This window comes from Salarias fasciatus, chromosome 15 (assembly GCF_902148845.1).
Source record: "Salarias fasciatus chromosome 15, fSalaFa1.1, whole genome shotgun sequence".
In the NCBI taxonomy this organism is placed as follows: domain Eukaryota; kingdom Metazoa; phylum Chordata; class Actinopteri; order Blenniiformes; family Blenniidae; genus Salarias; species Salarias fasciatus.
In genome coordinates, this window is record NC_043759.1 from 9,992,770 (window position 1) to 10,020,711 (window position 27,942).

The following is a 27,942-nucleotide window of genomic DNA, read 5'->3' on the forward strand; positions in this document are numbered from 1 at the left end:
AGAGAAGTACTGATGTGCTGAGCAGAAACTCCACAAGGCGGAAAGTAGGGAACAAATGTATGTGCAGGCAAAGTTTTCACATCCAACAAAAAGACAAAATCAAGGTCTTCTTCTCACACATAAACTAAAAAGAAAGCGGGGAAAGTAGGACATTTACACCATTATACAAGACTAACCACCATATTTATGAGGCAAATTGGGTGTTTAGTGAAGCGAAGCGTGGAGATGTAGCTATCATTCACCAGAAACTACAGCATGCGATAGATAATACAAGAGGAGAAGGCCTTACCCTGACACTTCCCGATGACCGAGCCAAAGTCGTCTCTCACAGACCTGAGGGGGGGGGGGGAGAAAAAGAAAAAAAAAAAAAAAAAGAACAGTTTCTTAACACTGGGCGACAAGGATAAGCTACATTCTATGGTGCAGCTGCACTCAGATCCACATGAAGGTGGGCTGTAACGGCCGCTGATCGCACGCCAAGCAAAGTAGCTCAACGGATCAAGCAGACATGAGGGAGGAGGAAGTGTTTATAGACGGACTGAACAGAGGTCAGAGGGGAAGGCCAGGAGCTGACCTGACACCCACTCCCACAACCTCACTCATGCCATGAAGCAAAGGCAAGAAACGCTGTGATCAAACAACAACAGCACAAAGAAATGACTCAGGAGTAACTTATAATATGAAGTAGAAGCAAAAATAAAGAGATCACAAGAGGTTGAACACAACTCAGCAAACATACCCAGATTGTTAAATTTAGTTCCACACATGAAAACAACTTCCAATGGTCAAGTGGACAAAAGCTTCATAATGAATGTGCATTCGAATCTTCAGTGTCACTCAATTTACAGCCCTGAATCATGTCAACAGAGCACTCTGCTCTGCAGTACTGCACACCCTCTGTCAGGAATAAATTGGATTTGTGTCTTGAAATAATTGCGACCTCTGAAAATAATAAATAACAAACTTATATGCTTTTGCTTTTTTTTTTTTTGCCTGTAACTCACAGAAACACAAATAGGTATATTAAGGCAGCACTGCTATTTTCCAATTGTAAGCATTTATTTCACTTTGCCTGGAGTGTCAGATGGATGCTCAAAAAGGTACGCTGAATTGACTCAATGCTTTCCTGCGACTGGATTTATTGTTACTGACTGTATTGATGCTTGAAGAATTGTTTTCATTCCTTAAATGCAAGTTGAGAGTAGAACTCTTTGTGGGAGATGTGATAAATCACCCCATTAATTAAAAGGCTCTCCATCACTCACACACACACACACGCGCGCGCGCGCACACAGACGCACACACACACACACACACACCACTTCAAACTGCAAGACAGAGTTCAGTAATTACCTAATTTCCACACACTGGTCCTGAACCACTGCCAGCAGTTTGCCATTACTGTGGAGTAAAACAAGAGAGATGGTGAGGACTGAGTAAGGGAAATAAATAAGAGACGAGCAAAGGAGACGGGGGCGAACAAACAGTATTATTTCAAATGAGTGGAACAGTGTTCCCTCTGAAGGTGTTTGTAAAACCTGGGCCGAAAAAGACAAAGACGAAAATAAAAGCCGAGGTTGGACGGCTTGAAAAGAGAGGAGAACAATAATAATCAAGACTATTACACAAAATATAGGAAGTTTCAGAGGCAAAAAGGGATTAAAAAAAACTGAAAAGGACAGAAGAACTGAAGCAGATCAAACTAATGGATGTCTGCAGCATCAATTGACCAGGCTTAACACTGCCTTACATGGAGGAATCGATAGTCAATTAAAAACTGTCTTTCCACTTTGTTTGTTTGTTGTAATGAGTACAATTAAATGATTTGTTGAGGGCGTGCGCAGGAGGAGGAGAAAGGGCAAAAACTTAATGCACATCAGCAACAAAGTAAACGTACATTTAGCTATTGATTGCTGAGGAGTTGGTGAGTGTCCATGTGTGCCCGTGTGTGTTTGTGTGTGTGTGTGTGTGTGTGTGTGTGTGTCTTTCACCTTGCCAGCACCAGCTGCCAGTTTATCTGCTTGTTTGCCAGGCGAACAAGGCCAAACGGGAGAGAGGAGCTGGAGGGACTGAGGGTGACAAAAAAAAAAAAAAAAAAAATCAATATTTGTAGATAAGCTTTATTACCAGTAACTGGATCTATGAGTTGAAAAAAAAAAAGGAAGAAAACACTCAAATAAATATATTAAATTGATCACACGTTTTTATTCTATTACCTAAAAGCAATCAACACAACTCATTAAAATTCCCGTTTCATCAAATAGTGAAGGCAACTAAATCACACTGAGTCAATATAAGATAATTGAACTAATAGAAAATGATCAGTTAAATGGAAACGCCAGTGATGGAAAAACAAAACTTGAAAAGTTCTCAGTTCCTTTCCGGTCAGAAAAGAGAAAAAAATACCAGAGCCTGGTTATATCAAATAAAATACTGGCTCCTTACGCATGTTCAAAGAGAATGGGAGGTGCAAGTCGACCACGGTTCAAGTAGCTCTTTAATATTTCAAGAGGATATTGATGATGCGCAAACTGCCTGCTGAGAGGATAAGCAGGCCCTGGTGCTCGGTACAAAGACTTTTTCCTGCTACAATCAATAAACTCCCTCCATCCATTTATTTATCCAGCCATCATTGAAAGGTACCTGTCTTTTCATGCTGTTGCATATTTCAAAAGAACACATCGCCCTAATGAGACACGAGAGGCACACGTTTCACTAAATACGTATACATGTGGAAACTGAAACTTATAAAGTTAAGAAACAAATCTGAGGAAAAAAATAATCTCTGGATACCTCATATTTTTCCACTCAAAATCTTGAATCACTGCATATTTCTACTATTACAAAGTGACACTGTGGCTGTACAGACCTGTAGTGGTGCAGAGAATTCATGTTCTCCCTGAGCAGGTGTGAGAGTTTTGAAGTTTCTTCCCACAGTACAAAGACATGCATTTGAAAGTAAATCAGTGACGTTAAACTGCGTGTCACACAAATGTGTTATTGTGTTTACTTATGTTTGCCGTGTGATGGATGGTGATCAGTTCAGTGGTTGTACTCTTGTCAGCCATAAACAGAAGAGATCTGCTCCAGTACACCGCTGCACTAAGATGGGAAGGATCAACAAATATTGAAGATGATTTAATCCATTTTTAAATCGGTGATATGTCCTTTCTCATGTTTAAATTCAGTTCTTTTTTTCCCCCTATTTTCATTTCATTTTTGGCTAATACACATTACTTTGAAGTACACTATACATTTGTGATTGAGTACTCATATAATTTTTTGTATATTTTCAGTATTTATTATTGCACCATAAGTCTGATAGTAATAGTAATGTAATTCTAATCCTGCATATTCTTTTCATATTGTGGCATTGACAATAAATCTGACTTTATTTCTTCAAAATATCAAATTTACCTCTGACTGTACAGTCAAAGTTATATCTGTTCACTTCAAAAAACCTGGATGATTTAAATAATTTTGTGTCATTCCACTGTGCTGCTTATGCAGCGCATTTCACGCGACACTGTATCTTTTCTTGAAACGTGCTTTAGAAAATATTACTATCAAACCACCGAAGAGCATAACCGTGACAGAAAAACCAGCCGAGTCAAACTCTGATGGCTCTGCAGATTTGTCTCAAAGGTGTGAAGGATAAGATTTGTGAGATCTGCAAACACACCATCTTCAATCCCAGAGGAGCAAATATAAATGTACAAAGAAAGAAATCATATCTTAAGTAAAGCAAACCTTTATATAAAAAAACTATACTGTTACTAATATGCACTATATGACAATTTCATGTGGCATTCTTTGAAATCACAGTGACAAAATAAAACAGTCCTCAGTATATTATGACAAACTTACCTGTACCACAAGTAGTGCAGGATTAAGCGGAACGGTCCTGCAAGAAATGTTAGCAAAGAGTTCATTTGTGACCATTTTCTATTTCTTTTTCATTCTCCCTTATTATCACTGCTATTCTGCATAGTCGTCCTTCCTAACAGTAGACTTAAAGCTTCTCTGACCGTATCAGCAAAAAAAGAAAAACAATGGATAATTATGAGAACTAAGCACCGAATGAGTAGCATGAATATTGTATTAAATTGTAGTGTTGTACCTCATCAAGCAGTCAGTCAGTGGAACATGTACAATAAACTAAACTATGAATGATTTCCTTTCTGTACAGAAAAAAACATGTGTGAGTACATGGGAATCTTTCAAAAATCAAGCTGTATCTTATCTCTGTCTGTTCTTTGGACCTTCCTCTCGGTCTGTGTGTCTGTTGAGGTCAAAGATGCTGATCTGTGGATCTTCTCATCCTTTCCTATTTGGTATTTTTGTTCTATTATGTGATAGCATTCTGCCACCTCTGACAATTTTGCTGCAGGCTCCGAAAGAATGTGATTTTACTCTACATCCACAGTCATAGTGTGCAACATGCACTTGTGTCAATATTTGGGTTCTTTTTTCTTTCCTTTTCTTCTCTTCTTTTAAGTATTTTGTTGTGGAGTCTCAGCCTAAATGTGGATAACACTGTGAGATGACCGTGACATTTCAATAATACTCTGGTAAAACAACTCAACTGTAATGAACTTCAATTGACCCCAAAAAAGGCAACAGTGCCACCTACCAGCAGTTCTGGGTGCAACTGATTGAATAAAATCCAAAGCACAAAACTGGGTGAATTTCAGTGGGGCTCTCTTTGGAATACAATGCATCAATAAAGCATTATCGAGTCATATATGACATTCAAATCAAATCAAATCAAATCAAATCAAATCAAATCAAATTTTATTTGATATAGCACTTTTCATATTTATAAAAATAACACAAAGTGCTGAAAATTAAAAACATATAAAAACCAGAAGAATTAAAAACATTATGCACCACGCGCAAGAACGCGCACACACACGTACATATGCACACACACATACACACACACGCTCCCATTATATTGAACAGAACACAGGAGACATGGCATGGCACTGAGCATCTTAGGGAAACACTAGCAGTGGGGCCATCCACACCAGGAGAAATCGAGGGTCATTAATACTGGGGCCCCAGCATTCATGCTACAACTTTTCAGTCAGCAACTGATCCCTTTTTTCTAACTAATAACCGAGTTATATTTGCTTTCATTTTAAGTGGGTTTGTTACTGCTGGATGTATTTTATCAATAAGTAGAAACAGCAAAACCACTGTAGGAGGTGAATTTTGTGTTATTTACAAAACTGGTACCATTAACATCATCCAAACCATTTGTCTTCACTGTTGCTATGTTGCAAGCACACTAAATTATTCTTTAACAGAAGGAGCTTCTCGTTGATCCTGAACCTTATTTAGCTCTTTCGACAGAAATGTAAAAGAAGTCTGACAACAATTTGTTAAAATCAGCGAAAATAAATAGCTTTAGGAGAAGCTTTTTGGACATTTCACAACATTTTGCACCACACTGTTTCATTAAAATTTGCTTTAGACTGAGAATGTATTAATTTTTGTGGCAATTGTTTGGTTTCGCAAAAATATAGACACAAATATAGACACTGCCATCACATATACTGTGCAGCACAACAAAGAAAAATTTACTGGCCCCTGAAGTAAAAAGTGTTTTGCCCCCCTCTCTAAGACAATCTCCCAAAGTAATGGTATTGACAACTCTTCGGGAAATGTCACAGTCACTGAAATAATGCAGTAATGTGCACAGCAATAACAATAATAGAGCTAGCCAGTGGAGTATTTGTAGGCCAATACTGATAGTGATTTATGAAAAACCACACAACTCAACAAGAACCAGCAGAACTTACCTGTCAAAGCTTTGGCGATTAGAGAAGTACTGTGCTCCTTGTTTCCCCGTAACTGTAATAGAATGAGACATGGGCTCAATATCCATCACTTCACTGAATATCACAGACCTGTGTTGAATAACAATAAGAAATCATGTCTCTCCTGCTGCCTGTAACACAAACGTAGCCTCATAGAGTATGCTGGTTTTAATGAAACTATCCGTACGCAGCTAGAGAATTAGGTATCTGATAGTTAGTAGAAAGGGAAATTCAAGTATATTCACTGTAATGCAATGTGAAAACGAGAAACGTCACCATAACATATAAAAAACAAAGTTATCGCCTGAATGTGCTACGTGGCTTTGCGCGGGTGACCCGTTGCAGACACTTGACATACTTTAGGTGTCTGTTTCTAAAAATAAAACAACAACTAAGGGTCTGAGATACCGACTGAGATGCACAAAGCAAAGTTGGACTTGCCTGAGTGTCTGTCTCGGGCGGCCATTCGGTAATAACCAGTAAATCGTATAAAATGTTTTCATCTTCGCTCTCAATCGTGCTTTCTTCGGCCATGTTTACTCGCGCAGCTGTCATTAATCTACGGCAACCGATGAGGTACAAAGTTGTCTACCAAGCGCGTTTGACACTGCGTGCTGATACGAATGAGACACACATTTGTGATTTAAATTTATCAAGAGAACAGATGATTTATAACGACGCGCTTTCAGTTCTTTAGGCCAGCATAGTGTTTTCATAAGTCAGGATCAAAATTTATAAATTCATCGGGAACCCGATGTGACGGACTCTGAATCCGTTGCACCCAGCCTCCGCCGGTGAACACGTTACATCCGCTTACATTGAACTCGTATCGGCGATCATGGCAGCGTTTTCTGGTAAGAAATGTTACTTAACGTCGTATTTCAACCACTGGCGACTTTTACTCATCACAAAAACGTGTTGAACGATCAAATATCATGTTTATTTCACAGAAATGGGGGTTATGCCCGAGATTGCGCAGGCTGTGGAGGAGATGGACTGGCTGTGAGCTCCCCTGCAAATCTTACAATATATCACATTATTTCTGGTGTTAAACCAGGTTATATTAAAAATGTTTTTTTTTTTTAAATTAATGTCTTTTAGATTGCCAACTGACATCCAGGCCGAGTCTATTCCCCTCATTCTTGGTGGAGGAGATGTGCTCATGGTAAGCCTTTCTTCGATGTTGACGCACCATTACTGGTGCTTCATCATCTGACGTCTGTTATTATTTTGTCATTTTAGGCTGCTGAAACCGGTAGTGGAAAAACGGGAGTAAGTACCTCACTAACATGCTGCTTTGTAACGTATTTTTTATCCTTAAAACCTCGACTTTTCTACGATAGCTTCACATGAATACAAGTTTATGTTTAATGAGCCTTCACATTCTCTTTTGTCATTCTCAGGCTTTCAGTATCCCGGTGATCCAGATTGTGTATGAAACCCTGAAGGATCAGCAGGAGGGCAAGAAGGGCAGAACCTCTATCAAAACTGGAGGAGCCAGTGAGATAATTGATTTATTCAGCTAAAGTGTTTAAGCAGCATTCATATGCTTGACAGGCGTCTGTCTTTGTTTTATCTTAGTTTTCAACAACTGGCAGATGAACCCTTATGATCGCAGCCCAGCCTTTGGTGAGTGGAGCCTATGAAAAATAGGCAATCGTCACCGTGTACACTTCTGTAGGAACTGGTAATTTGTTTGACTTGGATTGCATCAACCATTGTTCTTTGCAATATTTGCTCATTGTAACTTTGTCTTCATAGCGATTGGTCCAGATGGACTGTGCTGCCAGAGCAGGGAGTTTAAAGAGTGGCACGGCTGCCGCTCGACAAAGGGAGTCACCAAAGGTTAGAGGTTTCTACAACTCTTCTGAGAGCAAATGTAGCCCATCTGGATTAGTAGCTAATTTTTAGTCAGTAGTTCGGTGATGCAGTAAATGAGTTACTGTGAATCACTTATCTGTCTGATTTGTGTCCAGGGAAGTACTACTATGAGATGACTTGCAACGATCAGGGTCTGTGCAGGGTGGGTTGGTCCACCAGTCAAGCTGCTCTGGACTTAGGTATGATCTTGAGCTCCTCTCATTACAGCATCCACTCTGTAAGCCATGCAATCACTAAAAAGAATTGTTCTTAACACGAGTGTTCCTCAATTTCAAACTCTCCATCTTTTCAGGAACTGATAAATATGGTTTTGGTTTCGGCGGGACTGGAAAGAAATCCAATAACAAACAGTTTGACAGCTATGGAGAGGTAAGAGATGATAAGTAAACGGGTTAATAAAGTACAATGATTGTTTGAAGGCCAACTTTCAAATGAGGATTGTCTTTACTGTTTCTCACTTTGCAGGAGTTTACCATGCATGACACTATTGGTTGCTACTTGGATTTGGAGAAGAACCAGATTTCCTTCTCTAAAAATGGTACATTGTCAATAAATGTGCTTATTTTCAGTTTTCCAGAGATTTTGATTCAGTGTTAAAAAGCCTCCCACCTGCTGTCTTGACACTTTCTGCCATTTCCTTTCTCCAGGGAATGACCTGGGTTTGGCTTTTGACATCCCTCAAAATCTGAAAAATCAGGCGTTTTTTGCCTCATGTGTACTCAAGGTATGACTGCATAACCGAGCAGAGTAGTGATAGAAGACAAACTAAAAAAAAAAAAAAAACGAATAATCGTTCTATTCTTCTTCCAGAATGCAGAGCTGAAGTTCAACTTTGGAGGAGAAGAATTCAAGCATTCTCCGAAGACTGGGTTTGTCGCCCTGGACCAGGCACCAGAGAGCCACACAGTGAAATCTACTCAGACAGGTTTGTGGAAGCAGTTTTATTCCAGGTCCTGCATAATTTCAAAATAAAAAATAATGAGCTCCTGAAATGGTGGCTATGTGTAATCTCGGCAACATTTGGTTACATTTTGTGCTTCGTGGTTCCCCGCTCCATTATTTGTGCAGGCACTGCTAAAGTGAGTCAGGTGAAAGCTTCGTCGAACGCACCCAAGGCACTAATCATCGAGCCGTCCAAAGAACTGGCCGAACAAACGTTCAACAATGTCAAGCAGTTCAAGAAATATGTGGACAACCCAAAACTCAGGTGCGACCCTCTGGGGGTCAAATTAACCTTGATTAACACAAATGGAAAAAAATATTGCATGTTCTGAAGGTGGTGAGCCCGATGTGAAGATCAGCATTTTCCATTGTGTACGATGTGTCATTTGTAATTCTTGTGTTTCACCAGTAGATGGCGTCAGTGCATAACTACCACTTCTGTTGCTGCAGGGAGCTGCTGGTGATTGGCGGTGTGGCTGCCAAAGAACAGCTGTCTGCTCTGGAACAGGGGGTATGTGGCTGATGCAACTGCCAGAAACACACACCAGCAGCTTCAGCATCTTTTAGACGGTCTTTACTCACATTTGTTGATGCTCCAGCACTCACCTCTAATTTCCATCACGTTCAGATTGACATTGTGGTGGGGACGCCCGGCAGACTGGACGATCTCATCTCCACTGGCAAGCTCAGCCTCTCACAAGTCCGCTTTCTGGTTCTGGATGAATGTGTGAGTGAAACTGGTCTCCATTTTATTAACTTGTAAGGGAAATGGAGCTCACTGCGGTGGCTCCCTGAGCGTGGCCTTCGACCTCTAATTTCTCAGGTTACATCAAGAAGGCATCCAGTGGAAAACTTGTGGAAACTCAGACATATCGGTCACATGATTCACTGTGATCACACTGAGGACTGCTGAAGGCATCCATTGATTTCATACAATATTCATTTATAAGGTAGAACAACCCCGAAAGCCTCTTAATTGAATTCATGTTGACTGTTTTTTCAGGATGGCCTCCTGTCTGCAGGATACACAGACTTCATAAACAGGATTCACAACCAGATTCCTCAGGTCACCTCTGATGGCAAGAGACTGCAAGTGAGACTTCAGATAAATATGGAGTTTTTGGAAAAGTGTTGTTTTTTAATTGCGGCCTTTTTTTTTGTGGCTGAAGTGCATCGATTGAGCTCATTCCTTTTTTTTTTTTAAGGTGATTGTGTGTTCAGCCACGCTGCATTCATTTGACGTGAAGAAGCTGTCAGAGCGCATCATGCACTTCCCCACCTGGGTGGACCTGAAGGGCGAGGACTCCGTCCCCGAGACCGTCCATCACGTGGTGGTGCCCGTCAATCCAAAGACCGACCGGCTGTGGGAGCGCCTGGCCAAGAACCACATTCGAGTGAGACCCACGTTCTGTTTCAGACTTCGCTTTATGGGAAACTGTAATGTTGGATGGTTTAAATTAACGATTGTCTCTTCTTTTTTGATAGACTGATGAAGTTCATGCCAAAGATAACACCAGACCAGGAGGCAACTCTTCAGGTGTGAAGAGGACATTTTATTTCATCCTCTTATTGTGTGAAATGCGAACTATATTTCTTTTCGGACATCATGCTGAAGTTTTTCTAAAACCAATGTTGACTTTGTGTTTGTGTGTTTCTAAGAAATGTGGTCTGAGGCCATCAAGCTTCTGAAGGGCGAGTACACAGTGAGGGCCATTAAAGAGCAGAAAATGGACCAGGCCATAATATTCTGTCGCACCAAGATCGACTGCGACAACATGGAGCAGTATTTCATTCAACAGGGAGGAGGTGAGCCTTTAAACATTTATTTATCTGTATTTTAGGTTTCTTTAAACGTAAACAACGTGTCACATACTCGCTTCGGAATGCTTTAATTTCCACGACAAAATCCTCATCTGGCTTAAAAATGTTTCCTTCAGGTCCTGATAGTAAAAACCACCAGTTTTCCTGCGTGTGTCTCCATGGCGATCGCAAGCCCAACGAACGGAAAAATAACCTGGAGCGCTTCAAGGTTGGAAAGGAATATGGATAAATCATTGATGCTGTAAAAAACACTTGGTGCCAGGTGGCTGATGTTTGGAATTTCTTGTTGCGTTCGCAGAGAAAAGAGGTGAGACACCTGATCTGCACCGACGTTGCTGCCCGAGGAATCGACATCCATGGAGTTCCTTATGGTGCGTAACAATGATTTAATCTTTTCAGATATTGGTTATATTGGATTTGTGTTACAGCAGAGTTCTTTGCTGCTTTTATTTGTGCGAGGAAAGTGATTACAATAATGAATGTTTGGCTGTTTTTTTTTTGTTTGTTTTGTTCCAGTGATCAATGTAACCCTGCCGGATGAGAAGCAGAACTATGTCCATCGGATCGGCAGAGTTGGAAGAGCTGAGAGGTTAACACTGACTCACCGTTTCCAAGAAATATTTAAATATTTCAGTTCCTGGTGGGGAAAAAAAAAATTGAAATGATTGGAAAAAGAGTGATTCGTGTTATGTTTCTTTTCCAGGATGGGACTGGCCATCTCCTTAGTTGCTATGGAAAAAGAGAAGGTGAACTGAATAAGATGAATTTCCTGGTTTTTTTGTTTGCAGCTCAGTAGGAATTTTTGGATGAGATGTGTGTCTCTTTTGCAGGTTTGGTACCACGTTTGTCCCAATCGAGGCAGGGGCTGCTACAACACCCGGCTGAAGGAGGATGGAGGTTGTACCATCTGGTACAATGAGAAAGAGGTAAGCAAATGCACACACACTCAATCAAGTTGTGACAGCACGTTACATTAGCTGTATGTTATATGATACCATCTTTCTAATCCAGCAGAGGGCTTTTTAACTGATTTGATAAGCGGCGGCCACATCTGTCATCCTGGCAGAAACGGCACCTTTGGGTTTACAGGGTTTGTCAGCTGTACAACCCAGTGCTGGAAGCAAAGTGTTGACATCAGAAAGCTGAAACGCACTCGGATAAAGTCAAACTCTGCTCTTGACAGTTGCTGTCGGATATTGAAGAACATCTGAAATGCACCATCACCCAGTGTGAGCCCGACATCAAAATACCAGTGGATGAGTTCGATGGAAAGGTGACTTACGGACAACGCAGAGCACTTGGAGGTAAGGATACAGCCAGATGACCCCGGATCAAAGCAGAATCCCCTATAGTGTTGACATATGTAATGCAAAACAGTACTATTCAGCCAGTTGTCAATTTTAGTCTTTGACCAGTATTGTTGTCTGTCCTCAGGTGGTAACTACAAGGGTCACGTGGATGTTCTGGCCCCAACCGTTCAGGAGCTGGCTAACCTTGAGAGAGAAGCCCAAACTTCCTTTCTCCACCTGGGATACATGCAAAACCAGCTCTTCAGAGCCTTCTGAGGCCCGATCAACAGCTGGGTTGCCTCTGCAGGCCACCGGTACAAAATGGAAGAGAAAAAACAGGAACATGTTGAGATGTTGCACCGACATTATGCAGCCTATCAATTGTGTGCTTTAAAAAATGTAAATCAAAACTCAGATACTTTACATGGAATATGTCTAGAGATGCCAATAGGATGATTTTTTTTCTTGGTTGTGGATGATCAGCTACCAGAGTTTTGGGTTTTTTGGGATTTAATTTGGTCATTTCTATCCAAATATTAACTATTAGCATGCAGGCCTGTTAAGATTGTTCAAAGAATTATTTGTAAAAACTTCATTTCATGTAAGGAGGTCAGAAGAAAGTAAAGTAAATGCCGATTTACAGTCCTAATTTTGATGGAGGCTTTTCGTTTTCCAGTTCGTGCAATGAAGATTAGTTTCACAATTGCTTGGTAGAATAAAAGGCAATGACTAAATGTGGCTTGTTTATTTTCTCAAACTGCTCTGGTCCTACAATTAGTTTTTGTCTGAGTTTTTTTTTTTTTTATCATATTAAATCAAAAGCTCTGGAGAGCTTTTAAAACAGTCATATACCGTCTATAGTGCTCCAGACACCCAGGTCAGGGTGTTCGTCGTCAATGTAATATCTTACTTGGACTGTTTGAAAATGGTATGATTGAAAAAAAAATGTTAATGAGTCTGTGATTGAGGGTTTTTTCCATTTCCATTGCCACCCATCAATATTCACTTTGACTTAAACTCTTATAAACTATTAAAACGCCACCAGTTAACTAAAGCAGCATAATTTTGGAATTGACGCTACACCTGGAAGAGATCAAACTCCGCAACGTTGCCATGAAGGAAATGTGCAAAACTTATTGCAGTGTTTATTGCAGTTTTTCTTCATTGTTCTGGCTCATTTCTGGAAACGAATTACTTTCTCAGAACTCTAAGATCTTTTGGCCAAGTAATCATAACACTTCGTTCACTTGCAACAGCTCATACTTTCCCCAAACTTTCTTCTTTCAAAGCTAAATCCCTTTCCTATATGAATAGTCAGTGCCATCAAAAATTCAGACATCGCTTTGGCTCTATTCTCAAAACAGATTCGATGTTCTCAACGCTCTTTGTGCTTTTGTCAACGTAACCTGGATATTTCAGCTCATCACCATGGGTCACCTGCCAAAGCTGACGTCTCTTGCGAAAAGTACATCGTTCCGTTGTCATTGTGTGACCACTGCAACTCAAAATGTTGGGATGTTTGGACACTACAGCAGAGGACCAATGAAAAATTCCTCATGTCCAACTCTGTCTGCTCCCAGTCCTCCATTGACACTGTAATGTCCTCACATACAGCGTCCATTACATGGAGCAGAGACCTCTGACTGTGAGCCTGATGCTCATCCACTCTCCACCTCCAAGCAGAGAAAAACACTGCAATTGGACTTAGGAAAGGCGCGAAGTTGAGTGGCCCCACATTATAGCAACAGGAATGAGAATGTTCTATGTTTTCCTCCACATATTCAATGTACTATTGACCACGACTCCAGTGTTTGCCATCCTGGATTACATGTATCCTGTGACCGACACAGAGGAATCACAGGATTGTTTGAGAAAAAAAACAAACAAAGTTAGAATTCTGAATATTTTTGGGAGGTAATTTCTTCTCCAAATCCTCACCTTTAGCATGCAGGCCTGTTAAGATTGTTGATTATTATTATTTGTCGGTTCTTCATTTCCTGTTAAGGGGTCAGAAGAAAGCAAAAGTCTTGTCTATGTACAGTCCTAATGTGATGAAATGTTTTTTCTTTCTCCAGTTGATGCAATGAAGTTGAGTATTACCATCACTTGGTAGAATGACTAAATATGGTTTGTTTTATTTTCTCATGTGAACTGTTGTGGCTCTCTAACAGATTTTGTTATGCTTTTATCCTGATTTATATAAAAATCAATATTTGTGTTTTGCCTGATCCTAACAATGCCAGTTCAGTCTTCACCATGACAAATTCTATTATAGCTGGCCAAACTGGTGGTAAATTATTTGCAGATCTCAGTTTCCCCCCAGTTAAATAGTTGTTATGCCGCATCAGTGATTTTAATCCTGCAGTTCCCCCTCCGTCCAGTAGAGGTCAGTGTGAAGAGGAATGTTGTTTATAAGCCTCCAAGAGGGAAAACACGGAAGAAGCAGCATTTCCTCTGTCCTCTCAGTTGTGTCCAAACATGTTCCACGTGAGACTGATCTGTCGTGTGAACATTCAGCGTGTTTGAAGGATCCGTCTTGTACGAGGAGGAGACTGATCAGCAGCGTGGACTGCAGGAAATTACCTGGAAAACCGAAATTAAGTTGTCCAGAACAGGTATGGAAAAAGTTTGATGAGTGTGTGTGTGTGTGTGTGTGTGTGTGTGTGTGTGTGTGTGTGTGTGTGTGTGTGTGTGTGTGTGTGTGTGTGTGTGTGTGTGTGTGTGTGTTCTCGTATTTCTATCCTTGTTGGGGCCAAATGTCCCCACAAGGATAGCAAAACGTGGAACGACGTGCCTTGTGGGGACCTTTTTCCGGTCCTAAGTAGGAGAAACAGTGTTTTCTTGACCATGTTGTTGTTACTGAAAAAAGTAAAAGTGCAAAAACATTTCTTTAGGGTTAGGCTTTATTGTGGTGTGGGTTAGGGTTAGGGTAAGGGTCAGGGTTAGGGGCTAGACATGAATGGGAGTCAATGGACGGTCCCCACAAGGATAGAAATACGAGACTGTGTGTGTGTGTGTGTGTGTGTGTGTGTGTGTGTGTGTGTGTGTGTGTGTTTGTGTGTGTGTGTGTGTGTGTGTGTGTGAGACAGAGAGAGAGAGAGATTCTTATTCTATAATATTTGCAGTCTTGCACCGTTTTGCATCCCAGTGAAGTGTTTTAAACGGCTTATATTGTGTGCTTTTTATGTAAATCTTTGGCAATGTGAATGTATGTTTGTCATGCCAATAAAGCTTCTTTGAATTGAAGTGAATTGAATTGAATTGAGAGAGTGAGAGAGAGAGGGAGGGAGAGAGAGAGAGAGAGAGAGAGAGAGAGAGAGAGAGAACTAAATAAATCATTTTATTACAGATGGATGTTCACAAGATGTGAACCACTTTAATTTTATTTTTATTCGACAAACACAACGAAGGTGAAGTTAGCTTCTGATTTCCAGCTTACGATTTAAATAATAGTGTTTTAATGAATGTTTAACATCTTTAGAATAGTCTAGTCCAGATTTGAGAAGTCTAGGTTCAGTAGTTTTTGATCTGGACCTTGTTCAGTTTGTCCGAGTGATGTAGATTAATGATAAATTTGCCTTTATTATTTTCACAAATAAAATTAAGGTTGTAGACATTCAGTATTGGTTGTTTGGCAACGTGTTTGTCTCAATTAAAATGTTTAAAGTGGTTTTACATCAATACATCAATAGGACAGAGAATGGTAAAATAGTTGCTCCAACATGTGGAATTATTTTTTCCCTTAACTTTCCCCTTACATGGTGAATCATAGGCTAACTTCAGCTTCGTACAAACCCAAAGCTTGGCATAATAACCATTTTATCTATCCTCAGATCTGTTAAATTTAAATGTTTCTTTTACGGTTTTTCACTCAAGCTACTTAAATCATCAGAAATCATATTTCATTTTATGGCAGATTTTATCAGATAAATTGCAGCAGATTGCAGTTTTCAGTTCTTCCTAAGCATTTTCGGAGATGTTTGAAGATATTTATGCTGTTTCCACTCTACATTATGTCTCATATTTACTACTGCATCCATTTATTCACCAATTGTGATAACTCTGTTGTGGTCAGGTCTTCACCTTGAATGGAGTGGAGCCACGTTTGAATCGCAGGAGGGGGATCTGGCGTCAGATCAAGCCAAGTTCCACTGACTTGCTTTGGTGAGTGGTGTACCAAAAGAGAAGCTGAGGAGACACTTTGTTTAGTGGAGGGATGCTGCACATGTTTAGTTTGAGGTCTGTGTCACTGTGGTGGCAGAGCTAAAGAAGACGAGCTGGTTTTATGAGTGAGAAAACATGACTGACATTAAAAAAGTGTGGCAGGCGGCCATGGATGTCAGACTTAGGCCTTGTTCACACACAACGATTTAAAGTTACAACACGGGGGAAAAGTGGATTGAATGTTTTCTTTCATGATGAATTCTGCTTTATTTTCTGTTTTACTCCTCTTCTTGATATGTACTTCGAGTAAACAATGACTTTTCAAATGGTTTATCTTTCATTCAGCGCGACACAGTATCCATGTGATTCAGTGACCAGCCTGGCAGATCGGATATGGAAGTATGGACCAAGACTATGCTGGACTAACTGAGGCTCTCAAGGTAGGTAGTAAGCTTTAAAGACTGTGTGGATGGAGCTACAACAGGGACAGTATTATTATTATAAATTTGTCATTGACAAGATTTTTCATTGAAACAAAGAATTTGCCATCAAATTTTTCTTCATGTCTGTGCTATCACAGACAATTTTTTTTTTTGTTTTTGTTTTTTACTTAAAGATTTTTTTCTTTCAATGAACATGCCAGTGGTGCACCAGTTAATAATAATTTAACGTCCAGTGGACCGGTTGAAAGCAAGACGAGTTGGATGTCTCAATGCTGATTTATTAATCTTCAGAACTGAGGTTACTGCTTGCTGTAACTATACCAAATGTGGTTTGGAGCAAGGTGGTGTCATGTTTTAATTTAGAAATCCTAAAAAGAAGTGCATTTTAATCTGGATTTAGTCTTTTAAGTAGAGGTTTTATAACGGCAGTTTTGAGGGTGGGTGGGACAATTCCTTTTGCCAACGAGTGGTTTATGATTTTTGTTATGAGATGGCTAATGGATTGATTGTGAACTTTGAGCAGAGGGGATGGGAGAGGGTCAAGGGGACAGGTGGAGGGCTTAGATTTGCAGATGATTTCCTCGACCGCCTGCTGCGTTGAGGGCGTGAAGTGTGATAACTGATGTGTGATTGGTGTTGAAGGAATGTCAGTGGAGGTGCTGTTTGAAGGTGAGAGAGAGGAGCTAATGTCGTCAATGTTTGTGGTGAAGAAGTCAAGAAACCGGTTGCAGTTTGTATCGGTGTGCTGTGCTTGTAATAAGGAGTGATTTGCGGTTTGAGAATATGGCTGATGGTGGAAAAGAGTTGTTTGGAGTCACCTGGGTTATTGTTGATGAGGGCGGAGGAGTGATCTGACCTGGCCTTGGAGAGGGCTTTTGCATTTGATCTGCGATGTTCCCGGTAAGCCGACTTTAGCACCTTCAGGACACGCTCCAGGACACGGCCGGATCTCTTCATCAGTCTCAGCTCATTTGTGAACCATGGAGCAGAGTGGGAGAAGGTTACTGTCCTTGTTTTTAGCGGGGCATGAATGTCCAGGATAGAGGTGAGAGTTGAATTGTAGAAGTCCATTAAGTTACTGACAGTTGAAAGTGAAGAGGAGGAAAGCTGTTGCAGATGAGAATGGAAGGAAGAGGAATCAAAGTTTTTAATGTTTCTGAAGGTGATCTGGTGCCTGGGTTTAGTGAGAGATGATGTTTTTGGGACTCTGAAAATGACAGCTGAGTGACCTGAAACACCATTGTCATAAACCTCGAGGTCTGTGTGTGGGAGCGAGTCGGTGATGACAAGGTCTAATGTGTGCCCCGTCCTGTGAGTGGGACCTCTTACGAGCTGTTGAAGATTGAGACAGTACAAAACCTGTTTAAAATCAGCTGCTGGTCGGCAAGTGTGAGAGTCCATGTGGATGTTAAGATCACCGATCACAAGAATGTCAGTGTGTTGTGCAAAATGAGATTAGAAACTCATGAATATCAGAAATAAATGTTGGTTGTGGTTTTTTTTTTGGGGGGGGGGGTGCTAAATGAGGGCTACTATTGCAAAGAAGGGATGAGTACATTTGAATACTAGGCTCTCAAAGGAGCTAGCGCTTGGGACAGACACAGGGGACAATACCATGTTGCTGCGATAGAAAACAGCAAGGCCACCACCACGGCCGGTTGTGCGGGCCTTTTTTAGGTATTTATACCCCGGTGGACAAGCCTCATTGAGAGATGAGTATTCCTCAGGCAGTTGCCAAGTCTCTGTGAGGCAGAGAATGTCTATTGCTTTGTCAGTGACTGTATGTTCAGTTGCTCCAGTGTCATATTGGGATTTCAGTCCAGTTTATTAAGGGGCCGAATTTCTTCATCCATCGCCAGTGTTATCATAAAGTCAGCTCGTCTACCGTCTTCAGGTGGATCAGCTGACAGTTTTTGCTAACTTAGCCACAATTAGCTCAGATGGGAACGTTGGAGCTCGTCTCCCCAGCCCCTCTCCCTTTAAGCTTGAGACCTGTAATATTTGTTATCATTGTGTCATTTTTGGATGTAAATTGAGAGAGAAAAAGTAGTCTTGGCCCCCAATATCCTCTCAAGAAAATCGGCAGTCATAATGGGCCATCGGCTGAGGCTGATGGGAAAAAAAATCGGTATCGGTCTATCCCTAGTGCAGTCCAATATAAATATTAAAGGTGAAATACACGATTTTCTCGAAAAGACGAAGCCCCACGTCTGTTACTCACTTTTTGAACAACGCGCATGCGCCAGACCATCCGCCCGGCTCTCCTGCTTCTCCCAGGAAACGCGGAAGTGTACGAGCGCGATCTCCTCTTCTCCGCCGTGCACGGCTCTGTTTACAGTTTCTGCGATCTGCCTCGCTCATAAATAAAGCTTTTTTTCCGAAACAGTTACAGTTTCATTATGTCAGACTCGCCATCGGTAAGTACTAGCTCAGAAGCTCACCGGCTACATAAACACTCTGAATGCGCATGCGCAAAAGGGAGAAGCTGATTGGGCACAAGCACGTAGAACCACCTTACGAAAGCAGCTCGTCAGAATGATTGACAAACGGACCCACCAATTATTTAGGTGCTCCACCCGGAAATCAAAATGTTGTATTACACCTTTAAAATAAATCAAACCATGTGTTCTGTGTCATATTTACACGTATGACAATTGGAAAGAAAAAAAAATTGAATTGAGTTATCACAGATGGCACTGAGTGGAGCAGATGACCCGTCCAAGATGGTGGCTGTCAGAGCCCGCAGTCAGCGGTTGTCACTGTCATTGCGGCATCAACTCTTAATACTCCGAATACTTTGCTTTCAGCAGTCCACATATTTGTACCACACTGTGCTCTGTGTCTAATGCTTCAGGTTTTGTTTTTAGGGCCGTATGCAAATGATATGAAATGAGGCTCCTCCCCACAGACTCCTCCCATCCATGCCAAATGAGGCACAGAAAGTTGCCATCTTGAAATGTTTGTCACTGAACAAAAAAATTTAATATTTTATTTATAGAGCAATTTATATTTGGAAATCTCAAAGTGCTGACAGGGGAGGAATTATCATAGAAAAAAATCCTTTGTCATTCAGAAAAAAAGATTTGTCAGAATCCACAGACATGAAAAAAGCTTGATTACAATTACTTTGTTTCAATGACAAATCTTTTTTGTTTATTTCAATGACGGCAATACCATCCCTGTTTTAGCTCCGTATGTGTGCTTGTGTGAAAATTAGGGATGTGCGATACCACTTTTTTCCAGACCGATACGAGTACGAGTACTTCATCTTCAGTACTCACCGATACCGAGTACTAATACCGATACTTTTGAAACATGAAATTTAAAAAAAAAAAATGCAATAACAGATCATTTTTGAAAAATGACTTTTATTTCGAAAAAAAAGAGGCAGGACAGCCACGATGTTGAAGTCCAAAATAATTGTCTGAAAAGTAAAGCAAACAACTCTTTGAGTTTTACTTCAGTTTCATCAGTCTTCTGCAGAGTTTGCCGTCGAGTTAGCTGCAGGAGGTTTTTTTTTTTTTTTTTCCAGCACAACAGCGTCAGACTCTCATCCACATGCTTCGCTCTGAGGTGTTTCAACAAATTACTAGTGGTAAATAAACAAGATCGCGCACCACCTCGAGCAATTTTAGCATAGCAGAGTTTGTATTCTGCAAAGCTCGGCTCGTTTTCGCTTATATAAAAGAATTTCCACACCGGTGAAGTTTTGGTGAGACGAGCAGCCGTTCTCCCGGATTCATTCCTGTTGTCTCTGCTCTGGATGTGACGCTCATGGAGAAGTCAACCCACTGCAGTGTAGCGCCCAGCTCCTGTCAGCGCCAACTCCCGGGGAGGAGGGCTTCTTCCTCTTTCATGTTTAACGGCAGATTGCATCCCATTTGGTTGCACTACCGCCATCTGCTGGTGAGGACGGCTTACGACGCGTGAGATTTTCTTGCCTTGAGTATCGACGGCTGGTATCTGTAGTCTTAAAGAGTACTCGATACTTTGAAATAAGGCCAGTATCGGTCCGATACCGATACCTGGTAAAGGTACTCGCACATCCCGAGTGAAAATATTAAAATACAAAAAAAAAATTTGTCCAAGTTGAAACTCTTCTTTTGGACTTTTTTTGCTTGACAAGTGTAAATATGATGGTTCAGTTATGAGATTCAATTCAAAATCCTGTTGTCTCACAGAGTTCGGTTAAAAACCGACCATGTCAATTAATGGAAAAACTTTGTGTGTTGTTTGATTGGATACAGGAGTAGAAGACAGAAGATCTTTGAGATCAATGGAGATGGATGTTGACATTTTCGGTGTCAAGGACAAGGCAAACACAGTATGGCAATGGCGAATTTTGCATGCAAAGAAATATTCAACACATCCAGATCCATTCTTTTACAGTAACAAAATTGGACTGAATTTTAATGTTGCCTCCAGCTCTCACCCAAAACTGAATTCACCATTTGTGCCAAATGGCGTCATACTTGAGGTGTGTGAATTTGCTCGAACGATCAACAAGAGTCACATGCACTTCATCCCAAACATTCTGGAAAACAATTTTGATCTTGGATTTGAAAATGATCAACAGCGGATGGATTTCACTGCTCAAATTCAGCACAAGCTGGAAGACTTGGTCCGAAAACCTGTCACAGATGAAAATGAAGTTTTTGCTCTTTTCAACACCTGGAAGACAGAATGTAGCAATAATGGACTGAACAAGGCAACAAGGACACACAAACCTCAGAGTTTCTTCATGGAAATTGAGAATATAAGTGAACTTGAACAATTATTGAAATGTTCCTCGGAAAAAGAGACAAAGAAAAAGAGACAGAAAAAGATACCAACATCACACATTGATGGCGGTGATCAGAAAGATATGAAAGAAGTCCTCAGTGAGGACATTCCTTTGTTGTTGTTCCCTTCTTGTGAAAACATTGGTTTGAAGCTTGGCACGGGGACTAAACAAAGTCTTGATCCAGGCTTGTTAACAGAGAGAGTGATGTTTGAGTTGTTGGATTTTGCACGAGTCTTGACTGCCTCCTTCTCCTCCATTGTCGTCAGTGTGTTGGAGCATAATTTTGAGCTTGATATGAAAAATCATCAGAGAAGGAATGAAGTGTGGTTATTGATATCACAGATGCTAAAAAAGGGGAAACAAATGGCCGCCAGTAACACAAACGTCATCCCAAAGTTTGAAAATGAGCCATTTTTCTTTGAGAGAAACCCATTAAAGAGAGCCTACGTACCAGCACTGTCTACAGTGGAAACCCTTCTGTCAGAAGAGACAAAGAGACAAAAGCTGGATTTCAGTGCTTCTCAGGAAAAGATGCCTCCTTCAGTCACAAAGTGCATCATGAGGAAGGACCAAGGACAACTGGATGAAAATGTGAACAAGAAAAGTCTCTCTCACAACACTGAGTTGTGTTCAGGTACAGAAGAGGAAGATGAGCATTGCCACATGTGCCCTGTGGAGGACGACGCAGATTCAGAAAGTAGTGGCGTGCAAAAGTCAACAGGCTGTGACATGTCTACAGAATCATTAAGTAGGTTGAGTAAACAGTCTCATGCCACCACTGATGGTTCATGTAATGCATCCACATTGAACACAGATCTTACCCCACCATCTGACTTCCAGCCAAAGAAAACTGTGCAAGGCAACGGTGAGACACAGATTCCAAGAAATGTACCAAATGACTTCGGCATCGACCAAGAAAGAGAAATAGATTCCAATTTGTGGAAACTGCGTGCCAGTCGCGTAAACCAAATTCTTCTGACACTGGACAAAGACCAATCTAAATTCATTTCTGTGAGGAATCTCGGTGTCGAGTTTGATGTTGGGTTTGGACCCAAACAGAATCTTAGTCTTGATGATTTGACAAGTCCAGTTCTTTTTGAACTTGCACAATTTGCATTAGCCATGAATTCATCCCAGCAGGAATTCATCCTGGAGATTCTTGAGAACAACTTTGACTTGTGCCTGCAAAGTGAACGCCATCAAAAAACCTTCATGTGTGAAGTCATGAAGCGAGTAAGAGAACTTCAAAAATGTGAGGATGCGGTCAAATTCTCCAAAGAAGCTTTTGAACTCCCAGTTCCAGTGTCACCTGTTGACAGAATGGATCTTAATCCTTTCTGTAAGGACATTGGTCTGAGGCTTCAAGTCAATTGCAGGCATTCAACTGGAAAACTTGCCATCAATAAACTGACCAAAGGAGCAATGATTGAAGTTGTGAATTTTGCAACAACATTGTGTGGAACCTTTGAACAGATCTGCATGGATGTGCTCAGACACAACTTTGACTTGCAAAGTGTGGATTCTTACCTTGCAACAACAATTTTTGCTCAAATCGCTGTTGTAAGTAAAATGAAGAATCTATCAGATAACTTCTCTTGCAGAATAATGAAACATTCCATAACAGATCCTTCAATACTCATGTATGGAAGAAAGCCCAGTGACACACAAGTACAAAATAACCCCAACTTGTTATTGTGGTTACTGCGAGACAGTCGTGTTAAACAAATCCTTTCAGTGCCTCATGGAGATCAGTGTCTGCTTTATTCTTACTCCACATGTAAGAATGTCGGCCTTGATTTTAATGTGGGGTCTGGAGTAAAACGTAACCTTGATCCAAAATGCTTAACAAATGGCATCATGGTTGAACTTGCCACTTTTGCCAAGACACTGCAGTTATCTGAAAAGGATTTCATGACAGAGATTCTGGAGTTTAATTTTGATCTAAATTTCAACAACGAACTTCATCGCAGTGCTTTTACAAAACAACTGAGCGCAGACGTTTTTCAGCTCATTTCAAGAAACAAGAAATTCCCGCTGAAGAACAAACAGCAGTTTGAGCTCCCTGACTTGAGATGTTTAGAAGAATGCACTCCAGACTGTCCCAAATGTTACCGAGACAGGATTGAAACCTGTCTTCAGAATGAATCTGAATCTGGTCACATGCCTCATGTTCGTCCTCATAACATCACTGATGAATCACGACCTCATATCTGCACAAAACCAAAGTTTGCAAAGATCCCAGTCTCTAATTTCTCATCAGCAGAGATTTTAACCAAGCCCTACCGTCACAGTAAGGAAGCTGGTTTAAGCCTGTGTGTGGACAGAGACCACCCAAAAGAGAAGTTAGACTTGCATGTTCTGACAGAGGAAGTGATGCTTGATGTGTATCATTTTGCCCAAAAACTGTGTGGAGCAGAAACTGAGATCATTCATGATGTTCTTGAGCACAACTTCAACTTGACACAGAATCACATTGAAGATCTGACTCGACATTTCTGTGACAGAATGAGAACAAACATTGAGGAGCTCGCCTGGTTCAATGAAGTTGTTGATCTTGATAAAGCTCCTTCCAAAGCTCCCCAAAATGATGGTGATGGTTGCTCTGAAAAAGTATCCAGTTGTGAGGGTGCTTCCCATTTCATGGCCACTGATGATTTACCCAGTTCACCTGTCAACACAGTTGTGAGTTCACCATCGTCAGATGTACCTGAAGAAGTCATGATGCAAGAAAGTGAAACAGAAGACGAGATCCTCCAAAATGTTCCAAACAAATCTGACATGAACCATGAGGAAATGGAAACAGAGACCAATATCTGGAAGTTCCGTTCCAATTATGTGAGAAGAATCCTACAAGCACTCGACAAAAAGCTTTGCTTAGACCATCGAGGTGGAACGTTGGAGTTTAATGTTGGATCTGGGGCCCCCAGAAACGCCAGTCCAAAACAATTGACATCTTCTGTTCTGTACAAAGTTGTTCATTTTGCATTAGCAATGAGTTCATCCCAGCAGAATGTCATTCTGGATATTCTAGAATCCAACTTTAACTTAAACCTGCAGAGTGAACACCAGAAAATAACATTTGCATATGAAGTCATGAAAAGAGTACAGGAATTATTGGCCCGTGACGACAGAGATAACATTTTGAAAGAGGTGTTTGTTTTGCCAGGTTCTCTGTCATTCAGTAATGTGAAGTGTGAGAGTGATGACAGTGTTGATTCTGAACCTGAAACTTCCCAGACAGCTTCAGACCTTTATCCATTCTGCAAGAAGATTGGTTTGAAGCTCAATGTGAGTTTCTGTCACCCAGATAAAAAGCTTGAACTCCACAAACTGACCAACGGAGCAGTGATTGAGGTTGCAAACTTTGCAGAAAAATTGTGTGGAAGCTACGAGCAGATTTGTGTTGATGTCCTGCGGCACAACTTTGATCTTGATTCGCAGATATCAGATTCTGATCTTGCTCAAAATATTCTTTCACAGGTTCCTTTTGCCATTGAGGAAACTAATCTTCGATGTTTTTTCAGAAAAACCAAGCATCCAACCACACTCAACTTAAATGTCATGGCCTCTCAGAGGAATACATCTTCACAAACATGCATGATGAGTTCAGTTAAAGCAGAGATGAACCAGAGTGCAAGTCAACCCGGTGACGTTGAAGCACAAAATGATCCAGAGTTGCTGTTGTGGAAACTACGAGCCAACCGAGTTCAGCAAATCCTCTCAGTGCCCCACAAAGACCAGTGTCCACTTTACTCTTACAGCAGATGTAAGACATTAGGCATTGATTTTGATGTAGGATCTGGATTGAAACGTCGTCTTGATCCAAAACTGTTGACCAATGGCATCATGTGTGAAATTGTATCTCTTGCCACAAAACTTGGGTCATCCACAATGGATTTCATGACAGAGATTTTGGAGTATAATTTCAATCTGCAATTCAACAATGTGCTTCACCGCAAAGCTTTTGCAAATGCACTGCATCCGAAAATCTGTGAGATGAATCGGATGAAACCCTCAGTCATACAACTGAAACCCCTGTTTGAGCTGCCAGATGAGAGATTCATTCATCAAGTTGAACCGTTTGTCTTCAAATCTCTACAAAGTGGTTACCTTTGTCCTGCCAATTGTTCCCATACCGTGACGAATGTTGCTTCTGCTGATGCAAACCACGAGGAAAAGAAGTCTGCAGTTGCTCCATTGTCCACTTTCCCAGCAACAGAGGTGATAACAAAGCAATACCATCACTCCAAGAAAGCAGGTTTCAGCCTGTGTGTGGATAACGCTCACCCAAAGGCTAAACTGGACAAACATCTACTGACATATGGAGTAATGCAGGATGTGTACAGCTTTTCTAAAAAACTTTGTGGAACAAAGTTGAAAATTGTTAATGATATCCTTGAACACAACTTTGACTTGGACCATCAGAGTCATGTGGAAAATATTGCGATTCATTTTGTCAGCAGACTCAACTCATACAGTGGAGAGCCTCACTGGTTTAATAAAGTCTTTGATATCAAGCCCAAGCCTCGAGAATTTATATGGAAAAAACCACCTCCTGTGCCAAGTTGTGAAAGGAGGGAATCATCTCAAAGAAGGAAACAGGATATGCAACAAGCGAAGGAACTGATTGCTTCGAGACAACAAGCAAAACAGATGGAGGAAAACATCAGTTCACATCACTGTGATTTGAGCAGCAGTCATATCAGTAGAAGACTACATGTGCCCTCTCGAAGAGGACAGAGATTCAGAAAATGATGTGGATGATAATCAATGTGTCAGTCAAGCCAGGTGGGACTTTTCCAGTGGAGCACAGATGAATGATGTGGGTAAGCATCACCTCACCACCAGTAATGCTGCATCGACTTTGAATGTAAACACACCTATGAGCCCACAAAGTCAGCCAGATGAAGGCCAGTTGGCAGGTGATGACAAAGAGGAACATGTTCCAAGAAATTTACCAAATGGTTGTATCATCGACCGAGAAGTGGACCCAGAGCTCAAAATGAGAAAATTTCGTTCCAACCATGTGACACAAATCCTCCCATTCATAAAAATGACGTCCTATCACATGTTCAATGTTAACTATGTCCCTGCCTGTGGTCCAAAGCATTGGTCCGAATCAGAGATCTTGCAGGGAACCAGCCCTGCATGTTTGAAGAGTTCAGTGGAAATATGTACTTTACAGAATGTCGATCTGGAAAAGTTATACTCTGTGGTGATAATCAAGGAGGAGGAGCAATGGCATGTGCCAGATGAATGATACTATTGTGAGTGAATCCAACGTCACGTTGACATCAAGTGTTCATGTAAAAAGTTTATACAGGCAGCAGAGTCAACGGTCTGGAATCTCTTTCATCTTTTTGAGATTTTGTGTGATTGAGGAAATATTATGTTGATGTATGTACCACTCAGTTTCAGAGTTGTTTTTTGTCTTGAGTTTTTGGCAGTAAAAGGTTTTATTTTTGAGGCCTTACCAGCAGTCAGGATCATTTTGAACACCTTTGCCAGTTATTCAAATGGAACTAGTACCACTGTAAATGGTTCAGCTCATGTCTGCGTTATTTATTTATTTTTTTTATTTGTCACCATTCCATGCATATAAATTGATCTTTCATTTTGAATTGGAGTTTGTAAAAATTGTTTACCAGTAATCTGTTTTTATTGAAGGGTGTGTTTATGGTTCCTGATGGTGTGTGTGGTTTTATTTTGAATATTTTAGAATGTCTTTGAATGACTGTACTATTCGTGTTTACATTTTTGTATTTTATACATAAAAAAGAAAATAATACTCCTTTTGTGTGTGTGTGATTTTTATCTATCTATCTGTCTGTCTGTCTGTACATAATTTTTTTTTTTTTTTTGGAAATTGGGTCGATGTGAAGATTTTACATTGATCGTGTAAATGGGAAAATACCAGAAAATTTCATGATGCTTATCAAAAACTAAATTACATGTTTAAAAGTTTTGAGAACAGTAACTTAAAGTTACTTAAACTTAAAGTTCGAAGCTAATTTCGTTGTCTTCACATTTGCTTTATATGCTAAGATGAAACCTGACTTTTTTGATTGGATCATAATTTGTAGGCTCACTTTGTCGTTCACTTCCAACAGCTCATATCTTTTCCAAAACTGTTTTTTCTTCTTTCAAAACTGTATTCTTTTCCTATATGAATAGTCAGTGCCATCAAAATACAGAAATCGCTTTGGCTCATTTCTCAAAACAGACCGAACGTTCTCAACACTCTTTGTGCTTTTGTCTACTTTTGTCAACGTAACCTGGATGGTTCAGCTCATCACCATGGGTCACCTGCCAAAGCCGACGTCTCTTCCGAAAGGTACATCGTCCCGTTGTCATTGTGTGACCACTGCAACTCAAAATGTTGAGATGTTTGGACATTACAGCAGAGGACCGCTGAAAAAATCCTCATGTCCAACTCTGTCTGCTCCCAGTCCTCCATTGACAGTGGTTACTGTGCTGAGTATGAAACTGGAAGGAAGGGAAATTTCACGGAAAGAAAAAACCTCCAAGTTCATCACAGGCTGCACTCATACTGCCAAGGACGTTAACATTATTTTAATTTGCACACAAAGTAACCTCCATCCATCTCAAACATCCACTCAACTGATCACCTGTAATGTCCTCACATGCAGTGTCCATTACATGGAGCAGAGACCTCAGACTGTGAGCCTGATGTTCATCCACTCTCCACCTCAAAGCAGATAAAAACTCTTCAGTTGGACATCGGAAAGGCCAAAAGTTGAGTGGTTCCACATTATAGTAACAGGAATGAGAAT

The 27,942-nt window shown here is 40.7% G+C and overlaps 3 protein-coding genes across 4 annotated transcripts in view; 2 read left to right on the forward strand and 1 right to left on the reverse strand.

Moving 5' to 3' along the window:
* nbas (NBAS subunit of NRZ tethering complex) overlaps positions 1-6,366 on the reverse strand; it is a 161,240-nt gene extending 154,874 nt beyond the window's left edge. Inside the window, exons 1-6 of the mRNA XM_030109523.1 lie at positions 6,267-6,366; positions 5,808-5,859; positions 3,868-3,904; positions 1,992-2,069; positions 1,354-1,401; positions 290-333 (exon numbers count right to left, since the gene is read on the reverse strand). Of these exons, the coding sequence (XP_029965383.1) occupies positions 290-333; positions 1,354-1,401; positions 1,992-2,069; positions 3,868-3,904; positions 5,808-5,859; positions 6,267-6,359 (352 nt within the window). The 5' untranslated portion in view covers positions 6,360-6,366. The remainder of the gene's footprint in view (positions 1-289; positions 334-1,353; positions 1,402-1,991; positions 2,070-3,867; positions 3,905-5,807; positions 5,860-6,266) is intronic.
* Positions 1-26,925, forward strand: LOC115401380 (uncharacterized). Of its 2 annotated transcripts, XM_030109524.1 has the most exons (4): positions 14,230-14,373; positions 15,834-15,922; positions 16,268-16,362; positions 20,613-26,925. In XM_030109524.1, exon 4 carries the CDS (start codon positions 20,642-20,644, stop codon positions 25,901-25,903), a length of 5,262 nt encoding a protein of 1,753 aa, XP_029965384.1. In that variant the 5' UTR covers positions 14,230-14,373; positions 15,834-15,922; positions 16,268-16,362; positions 20,613-20,641; the 3' UTR covers positions 25,904-26,925. The 2 variants fall into 2 exon arrangements, with proteins under 2 accessions (XP_029965385.1, XP_029965384.1); XM_030109525.1 differs by lacking the exons at positions 14,230-14,373; positions 15,834-15,922; positions 16,268-16,362 and adding exons at positions 1-6; positions 11,434-11,436 and having other exon boundaries at positions 20,675-26,925.
* Positions 6,551-12,513, forward strand: ddx1 (DEAD (Asp-Glu-Ala-Asp) box helicase 1). The gene is made up of 26 exons (XM_030109526.1): positions 6,551-6,679; positions 6,776-6,827; positions 6,927-6,990; positions 7,068-7,097; positions 7,229-7,325; positions 7,407-7,454; positions 7,587-7,670; positions 7,802-7,885; positions 7,999-8,075; positions 8,172-8,244; positions 8,354-8,430; positions 8,517-8,631; positions 8,775-8,913; positions 9,099-9,159; positions 9,277-9,375; positions 9,652-9,741; positions 9,854-10,042; positions 10,134-10,185; positions 10,308-10,454; positions 10,586-10,677; positions 10,768-10,840; positions 10,986-11,058; positions 11,173-11,215; positions 11,300-11,395; positions 11,653-11,773; positions 11,904-12,513. The coding sequence occupies exons 1-26, from the start codon at positions 6,664-6,666 to the stop codon at positions 12,032-12,034; spliced, it is 2,223 nt and encodes a 740-aa protein (XP_029965386.1). The 5' UTR covers positions 6,551-6,663; the 3' UTR covers positions 12,035-12,513.
* Positions 26,926-27,942: the final 1,017 nt, after the last annotated feature.